At 33.3% G+C, this 11,262-nt stretch overlaps 1 protein-coding gene and 1 pseudogene across 1 annotated transcript; one reads left to right on the forward strand and one right to left on the reverse strand.

Annotated features, from left to right (window-relative positions):
• Positions 1 to 879: 879 nt before the first annotated feature.
• Positions 880 to 3,214, reverse strand: LOC114391480 (annotated as a pseudogene).
• A 5,270-nt stretch (positions 3,215 to 8,484) lies between these two features.
• Positions 8,485 to 10,421, forward strand: LOC114391956 (probable esterase KAI2). Its single transcript, XM_028352979.1, has 2 exons — positions 8,485 to 9,000; positions 9,801 to 10,421. Exons 1-2 carry the CDS (start codon positions 8,633 to 8,635, stop codon positions 10,249 to 10,251), a joined length of 819 nt encoding a protein of 272 aa, XP_028208780.1. The 5' UTR covers positions 8,485 to 8,632; the 3' UTR covers positions 10,252 to 10,421.
• The last annotated feature ends 841 nt before the right edge of the window (positions 10,422 to 11,262 follow it).

Here is an 11,262-nt window from a genome sequence, read left to right on the forward strand (position 1 = left end):
ATAAAAAGAGATAAGAAATTAAGAAGAATAAAATAATATTTGATTATATCACAAATTTAATGCGAATAAACACGTCATAACTAAACACTTATTTATAAATTTTTATTAAATGAAATACATATGATAAGTTTGATCATATTTTTTTATAATATCTTAAAAAATCTTTTAGTAAATTACATATATTAAAAAATTATTTAAACAAATTTAATTGAAAAATTATGAAAATCATAAATTATTATAAACTCTAATGCATTTCTAATAAATTCTTTCTAACCCTAATTAGTTATTTACACTTATTTAACCTAATTGATTAGAGATACTCGGTCTAGTAATAAAGTTTAAATAATTTTCATGGAATTTTAAGTTGAAACCTTGGAGCATCTCTAGCGTAGGTTTTTTATGAGTTTCTTAATCATTTTTTTGTGATCCTTTAACACTTTTTATGGTCCTCACTGTATCATGTTACTCATAAAAAATCTATACAAAATTTTACTCTGACGCAAGAAATTTAAAAAAATTCACACATTTAATTTTTTTTATTATAAAATAATTGTTATTCCAATAAAATAATTAATTCGTTTTTCAGATTTTATGTATATAAATAATAAATATGAATAATTGAAGAAAATATTAAATATCACTTAAAAATAAACAAAATTACATAACATTGAAAGGAAAGGCGTAACAATAAAAATACATGTTTACATAATAAATAATTAAACACAACGACTTGAAATAAAAAACATAACGATGAAAAATTAAAAATATTACATAAAATTAATTATTTTTATTTTTATTTCTAAAACGTTCTCAAATATGCTCAACTAAATTTGTTTGAAGTTGGCGATGTTTTTGTTTGTCGTGAACCTCTGTTCTCCTTTAGATATATGTTGATCTGATACTAGGGTGAGCACCTAAAGATACTTCGAATGTTGACGTGCTATTACTTATACTATCATAATTAATATTATTTTGATAAGTGTCACATTCATTCTCAACAATCATGTTACGCAATATGATGCATGCATAGGTGGTATTCTTCATTTTACCAGGATCCCAAAAACATGTCGGACCACGTATAATTGCAAATCGAGATTGGAGCACTCCAAACACCTGTTCCACATCTTTTCTTGCTGATTCTTGTCGTTGTACAAATAATTTCCGCTTTTCTCCTTGTGGCATTAAGATGGTCTTCACAAATGTGACAAAATATGGATAAATGTCATCCACTAAATAGTATCTCATATTATATTGGGTTCTATTCACTATGTATTGCACTGCGGGCGTACATCCTAACAAAACTTCATCAAACGCATTAGATCAATTTGACACAATAATGTCATTATTTGAACCCATGGAACCAAAAAACGCATGCCAAATCCATAAGTCTTGTGATATCATGGCTTCAAGAATGATTGTTGGGTTGTGATGATTACCTTGACAAAATTGACCTTTCATGCAACTGGACAATTTTTCCATTCCTAGTGCATACAATTAATGGAACCTAACATACCTGGAAATCCGTGTGCCGCTCCCATTTGTAGTAGTCATTCAGTGTTTTCGTTATTTGGTCTCCTCAAGTATTCCCAAATATGGTGCAGATGCTTGATACAAATCGCTCCAAGCATTCCATTATAGTTGTTTCACCAATTCGAACATATTCATCCACACTATCAGCAGATAAGCCATAAGCCAATATACAAAGAGCAGTTGTGCACTTCTGCAATGGAGATAGACCTTTTTGACGCAGTGCATCGACCAATCATTTGAAAGTATTCATCATGATTGTTGAGCTCGTCTACAATTAAGAGAAACACATGCCTTCACATACGAAACCTTCTTCATAACTGAATCTTTGTGTACATAGGATTTTCTGAGAAATAGTCATTAAACAATCGATCATTACCTTTTTCACGATTCCCATATACCATTCTTCTTCTTTGGCTATGCCTAGTGGTGTTGTGATAAGTGATATGCATACATAAATAGTATACTAAAATCACATAGCAATTATCTAAACTTTCTCTATTTTTACTACTTATTTAGCGCAAGAAAGTTTCATTGGAAGACAATTGTCATAGGCAAGTGCGCAAACTCGCGGCTTAGCGTGGATCCACTTAATCCACTAGCAATCCAGCTAGACATGTGCGCTCGATGCGAGAATCTGTGTGAGAATCATGATAAGCGCATAGACGTGCTATGATTGGCTAGCAAGGAGGCATTGTCCCTATATAAGAAAGAAACTTCAAAAGCAGAAGGAGGTCTTGACAACAAAGAATACTTGGAGGAGAAGCAAGTTGTCCACTGCCAGTGCAAGGAAATCCATTTTCGAAGCTTTGGCCGATCCATTTCACTCCATTCTTCTTCCATTAAATCCCTTATATCTTATCCCCCTATCTGTAAGCCTCTCATGACAATGAGAGACTAAAACTTCCCCGTGTTGGATGCTCTGTAATCCAAAACTCTCTATGATGTAATGATTATGAACTATTATAATGTTGTTATTATTGTTGATCCCTGTGCTTATTCACATATTTATGGTTTGATCATCCATATTTGTGTACTATTTTAGGATATAAATATTAGGAAATATTTGCATGCTATGAACTTGGGAAGAATATCTAGAGTGAGTTATATCTAGGGATAGAATGGTCTTCTTTAGCCTATTCATGCATCTTTGCTCTTAATGCAAATCATTTAGTAATCAATCACTAAGAGATTAGGAGCAATATTACATGATTTAGGTTCTTTCACTCAAGGGGTTTTTGTTAGAATAAACTAGTAGATGTGGATAATAATCATATTAATGTTAAAAGAGAAAAATCTATTAAGATTACATCAAGAAAAGTTCTGGTAGCAAAGCCCCTAGCATACTCTTTCAACTTTTATGTTAATGCTTTGTTGTTAATTATCAATTTATTTATGTTAATACTGTTTCTAATGCACAAAACTCTCTTTTCCATTCATTAATTACTTAATCATTAGATATATATAACTCTGAGTACAAGCACAGTCTCTGTGGAATATGATACTTGATCTTACCGTTTTATACTACTTATGCTATTAGGTACACTTACCAAGGATACAACATGTTGCCATGTAATTGTTATTGGCTATCAAGTATCAACCTAATGATTTCTTCATCGGTATTGTCTTCCAATTTCTCATCTATCATTTGATCCAAAACTTCATCTAAATCAATGTTTGGATCCATTACATGGTAACTAAAATGTTTGAAATCAGAGAGAAATATTGCGTATTTTGTATGAGAACATGTGAGAATGATGAAACATTGGACATTTATATAGCTTCATTCATAACGGCTAGTTTTGCAATGACTAGTTTTATAACGGTTAGTTTTATAGCAGCTAGTTTTCCAACGACTAATTTTATAACAGCTAGTTTTCCAACAACTAGTTTTGTAACAACTAATTTTATAACGACTAGTTTCATAACGGCTAATTTTCCAACAACTAGTTTTACAACATAAAATTCTGAATTTAAGATACAACAATGACCTACACTGCTAAAATTAAATATCAAACACAACATTAGCATAACATTCGTACATAAGAACTAAACATTTAATATCCTATTTTTCTCCTAATATGGTCACAATATTTTTCGTGGTCTTGGCATTGTTGTTTGGACATGTTGGATGTATCCTTCATGAGAATTTCATATTCCATGTGTCATTCCTATTCTTGCAGATGCCTTTCCTATGTCTCCTTTAACCGAATAAGTTTTGATGTATTCACATTTTTTTCCTTCATTACACTTTCTATGCCAGATAAATCGAGAGTGTTAGAATTTTCTATTCCTTTGTTCTTCCTTTTTGTTGCTTTTTGTCCAATTGGGCGAGACATTGGCGATGACATATCATATTCTTCAACTTCAATGGGTGTCTCTGGGTTAGAAGACGACGAGTAATTTCCACTAGCAGAAACCCTTGTTCTTTTTAAACACTTTGACATAAATTCTGCATCGAATTTTGCTTGATCTTTCAACAACAATCAAGTATGTTCAACCTCAAATTTTTTACCTATATCCTGTGAGTAAATCATATCAGCATCAACCAAAACATCCTTCTCTGAAATTTCACTACCACCGAGATTTTAATTGAGTCTAGTTACTTTCAAAAAATTGGCCACTTTGACACACATCATCATTGTTGTACGCATTTTTTATCCTTGCCCAATATTAATTTGATGTTTGGTCGACTCCTATAATCGAATCCTTTGACACATTGAGCCACAATTAGATAAGAATCACATCTTCTGTCACTGAGAATATTGTACGACTTTTTTCCCCACTAGAATTTGATATCCTTCATCTAGTTGAATATTGTCTACACCGATTAGTGATTCAACTTCATTTCTAGGGGGCTCAATATTGGATAAAGAAGGCCTATAACACGACTTTTGGTTGGTGGAGGGTGATGGTTGACTACAAAATTATGGATTTTGAGAACTACCATTGGTAGGTGGCTCTACATTGGATGAATGATGCATATATCACATGTGTGAGGGTGTTGGATACATAACATACTGTGGTGGATTTTGAGAATTTTCACTGGTATAGGGTGGTGGTGGATACATAACATATTGCGGTGGATTTAAAAAAATTTCACTGGTAAAGGATGATTGATTTTGCAAATAACTATAATAACATTGATAATTATATTGATTGGGATCTATTTTAGAGAGAATATAAAAGATTGAGGCTTGATAGGAACAAGAAAAAAAAAGGAAAAATTGCACTTTTGGTCCCCCAGTTTTACTCCAATTTCAATTTTGGTCCCTTTATAATTTAATTCATACATTTGGTCCCCCAATTTTATAAATCCCTGCAAAATTGGTCATGGAAGCCTGATTTGGACGTTGACCGTTAACCTCAGACGTTGACTGCCATGTGTCAATGCCACGTGTCAACGTCTGAGTGGTTCCCTGTAAATGCTTCATTTTTTTAGGTAAAATTGCACTTTTGGTCCCCCAGTTTTACTCCAATTTCAATTTTGGTCCCTTTATAATTTAATTCATACATTTGGTCCCCCAGTTTTATAAATCCCTTTATAAATTCAGCCAAATTTCATTACTGGAGAAGTTGTATTTCAAATTTCAAACAAAAATACCATTACATAGGTCACTTAAGCAGTCGTATACACATAATACCGCATAGGGGAGCAAAAAAAGAAAAAAAAAGGGGGGGGGGGTTATTACAGAACCTGTTAAAGTAAGATATCTGAAAATTTCAAACCCAGGTTGGGATTCATGCGCTACTTTCCCAAGTTAAACAACTCCGAAAGTGGGAGAGAGACAAATAGTGATTTTTCTTTGGGTTCCAAGTGAGTGAAAAACTTGCGATGAAAAAGAAGTGCGAGATTTATCAAGACCTACCATGTCTCTAGCACCAGTGGCTAAACCATTCAAAAGACCAATTTTGCAGGAACAATTTATAAAGAGATTTATAAAATTGAGGGACCAAAAGTGCAATTTTACCTACAAAAAATGAAGTCTTTACAGGGAACCACTCAGGCGTTGACACGTGGCAGTCAACGTCTGAGGTTAACGGTCAACGTCCAAATTGGGCTTCTAGGACCAATTTTGCAGGGATTTATAAAACTGAGGGACCAAATTTGTGAATTAAATTATAGGGGGACCAAATCCAAAATTGGAGATAAAGTGGGGACCAATTTTGCAATTTTGCCAAAAAAAAATTAGGAGTACAAATATTATATGCAAAACTCCGCCACATTAACTCAAATTTATAGTGAATAGTGTCCTTAATGGTAAAAAAAAAAATTTGTGTGCACAACGATAATATTCTCAACGGACAACATCCCCCAACCCATTTCTCTTTTCTCTTTTCAATGGTAATATTCTAAAATTTTTATCCAAAATGTTCCAATTCTCCACAACGTTCACATCCAACGTTCCAATTCTCCACAACATTCACATCCAACGTTCCAATTATTCACTTCTCTCTTCTCGACATTCCAATTATGTTTTTTTTTCAACCTTCCCAATACATAACTTCTTCGGACACTTCTAGAGCCTTCCCCACTTCCCCACACGTTCAGTGTCTTTCCCACTTCTCCACACACGTTCACTTCCCTCATTCTCTTTCTCTTCTTTTCTTCATCGAGCCACACCCCTCTTTCTTTTCTTTTCTCCATCGGATTTCCCCCACTTCTCACTTCCCTCATTCTATTTCTCTTATTTTCTTCATTGCACCACCACCATCGCAGCCTTTCCCTCACACAACCATCGTCGACCCTCGAGCCACCATTGCTACCCCTCCCTCGTGCAACCACCACCGCCCCTCGAACCATCGTTGTGACCCATCCCTCGCGCAACCACTATCACAACCCCTCCCTCGCACAACCACCATCTCACCCCTTGATTTGGTGAATCTGGTTTGTAATGTTGGTTTGTATTTTAGATTTGAGATGGCTCTGTTTTGTTGGTGTTAGAACAAAGGATGAAAGTTTGAAAAAAAAAAGAAAGGAAAAAAAAAAGGCTTCAAGTCCCACATCGCTCAGGATAAACACTTGAATAGTGCTTCACTCCCTATATATAGAGAGCTCATTTCTTCTTTTTTCCTTGCCCCAGTTGAGAAGCATTTCCTCAACTTTTCTTTCTCCCTCCCATATTTCAGTCGATGCATTTCCGACAAACTTCTCCCTCTTTCTTTCTGTCGCTCTAAAATTTTGGTTGGCTTTAAGAGTGATTTTTTAAGTCATATTTTTCGGTTGACTTTAAGAGTGACTTTTTAAGTCACATTTTTCGGTTGGCTATTAAAGTGACTTTTCAAGTCATATTTTCGGGTGGCTTTAGAGTGACTTTTCAAGTCATACAAGAGGGTGTAATTCTAGAAAAGGTTCCCTCAGTGCAGTGGGAATCTTATACAGTTATCTGGACTATTTTATCCTGGGGACGTCGGGGTTGATAGTCTACTTGCACAATTTTTTGCAGTATCACGAAACGTCTTAAAGAAAGCGACATTATCCGTGACTCAGCCAATAATTTTTTCGGTTTACCATAAACTATTGTTACAACAGTTGATTTGTATTCAATATTTGAGATAAGATTGTATTCTATTGTTGTGAATCCAGATTAATCTTTGGTCACATGTTATTGTTTGTTCTTTAATTTTTTTCCTTTGTGAGATGAGATGTCATTATTCTTCTTTCTGTTATTTTTTCTCTTTTTTTACATATGTGGTTGATGTTGGATAATAATATTTTATTGTTAAGCATTTTTTCTTATATAAAGATGTGGTTCTTTTTCTTTAGGAATCCATTCCGCCTCAGAGATCCTCTCTACTGCACAATTTTTTCACGAAACCGTATCTTAATGCTAAAAAACCCAATAAGAATCCTGCGCCGGAGATGCTGTGGTGATAGCCGTCTTTTTTACCAGAAAGAAACAACGTTGGCCAATCTAGCTGTGGATATGTTTGACTATATTGGAACTTAGAACAAGTGGCATGGGCCCTACGTAATACATGCTAAATCTTCAAATAATGTGAGGCTGAAGATACGTGAGTGTGGAAAATTTTCTGCGACAAATTGATTCTCCAATTGTGTTAGTTTGTCCTATTGAAATAGAAAATTTCTTTAAACTACTTTACCATATAAATGGGAATATTTTTAAAAAACATATTTCAATATGTTAACCTAGCCGCATAAATATGAAAAACTACACCGTCCTTTGAAATTTGCACAATTTAAAGGAAAGAGCGAAGCAACTAAAAAATGATGGCGATCGACCAAAACAGGTTTGAATGTCATTTTTATCTAAGTTAAATAGGACGTGCATCACCCCCCACCAAATACCTATATGACAGTTCTTGTCACGTGGCCTTTCACCTTTTACATTAATTTTTTCTATACTAAAAAAATTAGGTGAATTTATCCGAAACTTATGAAGATCAACTCTATTCTATAAGCCTTTGAAGAAATATTTATAGATTACTGAATGATTAATTAAGATCCTCATGTTAGTAATAGAACTTGAAGTCATGTTGTGAAATATGAGTTGTTCTTTTCAATTAATTCTTTGTGTATAATAATTGCATTGAAGTTTGAAAAAAAACTTCATACATATAATGTGTGATAGGAGTGTTGTTTATCATTTATTATACTCACTGTATTCCTAAATAATAGCATTATTCTTGAGTTGTTTTATATATATCAATAAAAAATAATAAATAAATTGGTGAAAGAAAATAGTAATTTTATATCACCCTGAATTTATTTATAGGTTTTGATATTTATCATTAATATTATAAGAGATATAACTAAAAAAATATAATTAATTTATATTAAAAAATTAAAATAAAAATTAATTTGAAACCATACTTTTTCTCTTAAACGATAATTATAATAAGATTAAGAAAATTATAATGACACAGAACAAGTACACACATTTATTGATACAATGGGCATAATATATGCAAGTTGGCTCGAGCATCATTTGTACAATGTCAACCACCATAAATTCGACCCCACTCTCTTTAATTACCCGGCCATGGACATGAAAGGAATAGTTAGCGAACAAACCCAACAATCTTACAATCCTAAAAGAAAACGGAAAGCAAAATAAACAAACAATTCAAGAAGAGAAAGATTATGGGTATCGTGGAAGAGGCTCACAACGTGAGAATAGTAGGGAAGGGGAATGAAATCGTGATTCTTGCTCATGGGTTCGGCACGGACCAATCGGTGTGGAAGCACCTTGTACCGCATCTGGTCGATGATTACCAAGTGATCTTGTACGACAACATGGGTGCTGGTACCACGAACCCAGACTACTTCGACTTCGAACGTTACTACACGATCGATGGTTTTGTCTATGACCTACTCGCCATCTTGCAAGAGCTTCAGGTGCAATCTTGTATCTTCGTTGGCCACTCTCTTTCTGCTATGGTGGGCCTCCTCGCTTCCATCTCTCACCCTCATCTCTTCACTAAACTCATCCTTGTCTCTGCCTCTCCAAGGTAAATTAAATCATTTCTTTCTTTCTTAATCTTGTAGTTAATCAGAAAAAAATCTTAATTAATCCGGAATTAAGTAAAAAAATAAGTAGAATTTGATATAAAAAATTGTTTAATTAAATTATTTTTTATGTGTACAAGATTTTTTTTACTAAATTAATTTATTCTGTTCGTCAAAATAAAATTGCAGTTTCATAAGCTCTTTTTTATTAATTTTATTGCATGTAATGATTTTTCATAGTAAAATTTATAATTACACCTTCTTATAATAAAAAATTATTAAATTAATATTTGATTAAGTTAATTATATATGTAAACTTACTTTTCCTCTGTTTTTTTTTTGTTATTATGAGTATTTCCTAAAGAAGAAAAACATTAATTAGAATTGTTATAGTTCTGATAGAAATCTTAAGAATTTTAGTAGAGTTATTTTCTGGGCTAATAGTTGAATGAATTATGGAACAGTAAAGAGAGAAATTCTCAATAATAATTCAAAATTCTTAAATTTCTTAAAATAACACAAGAAAAAATTAAATAGAGAGAGCAAAACGGGGATACAGTGTACAAAAATTTTCATATACATGATTAAATTGAATCTTTACTTTAAATTTGTGTATATAAAAGTGCATCTCTGACGAAAAGAAAATCAACATGTTAAAATATATTTGTGTTTTGAGTGATTAGTTCTAACTCGAAGCCAGAATACCCTAATTTTACACCGTGAAGTTTTTTTTTTTTTTTTCATGTTGCCCGTAATTTTTTCACTAATTATAGTTTTTTTTCTTTTTTTCGTTGTTCTATAGGTTTCTGAATGATTCAGAATACTTTGGAGGGTTCCAGCAAGAAGATCTGACCCAACTCTACGATGGAATCCGGTCGAATTACAAAGCATGGTGTTCGGGGTTCGCTCCGCTGGTGATCGGCGGCGACATGGACTCGGTGGCGGTGCAGGAGTTCAGCCGAACGCTCTTCAACATGCGGCCAGACATAGCCTTGAGTTTGGCGCAGACCATATTCCAGTTCGACATGAGGCCAATCCTATGCCACGTCACGGTGCCGTGCCACATCATTCAGAGCACCAAGGACCTGGCTGCGCCGGTTGTGGTGGCGGAGTATCTGCAGCAGAATTTGGGAGGGAAGACCATCGTGGAGGTCATGCCCACCGAGGGCCACTTGCCGCAGCTGAGCTCGCCGGATATTGTGGTTCCGGTTTTGCTCAACCACATCCGACACAATTTGGCAGAGGACAAATAATTGATAATAATACATCAATCATTCTGCATTTTAAACACTTTATTAATATTTTTTACTTTTTTCTATTTTTACGTATTCTTATATTTTTATTTTCTGTATGTTGAATAGCACGTTAAGTTTATCGAACATTTTCCAAAAATGAATGAGCCACGACAGGGTCTTATGTAGTACGTGCGTCCTACTTTAATTGGTTCGTCTTTACTGCTGTTTGTTTTTTTTTTTTTTTTCTTTTTACTGCCGTTTATGTTGTCCTACACCTCAAATATTTCACAATTCACACCCCTCGTGTGTCCCATGCATTAATAATATCTAAATTATTACCATGGGAATCTAACATAGTAAATAGATAATTTGTGTTTCTCAAATACGTTGACCGGGCTGTATATGTATAAAAGAATTTATTATTGGTGGTAAAATTCATTTAAGTGAACTTTATATTTTAAAGAGATTATTATATATATATATATATATATATATATATATATATATATATATATATATATTAATTAATTAAAGAATCTCTTGATATATAATAACTAATTTTTTTTTGAAATAAAAGAGTATATATATATCTCAAAAATTTAAAGAAGTACAAAGCGATCGCAAACAATACAGCTCATTAAATCGACAAAAAGATAAAACAAACTTATATTAACATTGTTGCTATATGAGCCCTATACTTGACATAATGCCACCCTCTATGCACTATTGTATCAATGATACTTTTAGCTATACTCATATTTACACTATCATTTTCAAAAACAACTCTATTTTTATAGATCCATGTGCCATAAACAACCTCTGAAAAAGCTAATTTCAGAATTTCCCTTTTCCATCCTTTTCCTTTCGTATATTGCATAATCCATCTAACTTCATCCCTCCACATTTGAGGTGTGTGATCAATATCCATCCATTTGAGGACCTCTAACCAAATAGCTTTTGTGACTCTACAGCTAAACATCAAGTGATCCAAGTCCTCATCTTGTTCTTTACAAAGACTACACAAACTAC

The sequence above is a fragment of the Glycine soja genome, chromosome 17 (genome assembly GCF_004193775.1).
Source record: "Glycine soja cultivar W05 chromosome 17, ASM419377v2, whole genome shotgun sequence".
NCBI lineage: Eukaryota > Viridiplantae > Streptophyta > Magnoliopsida > Fabales > Fabaceae > Glycine > Glycine soja.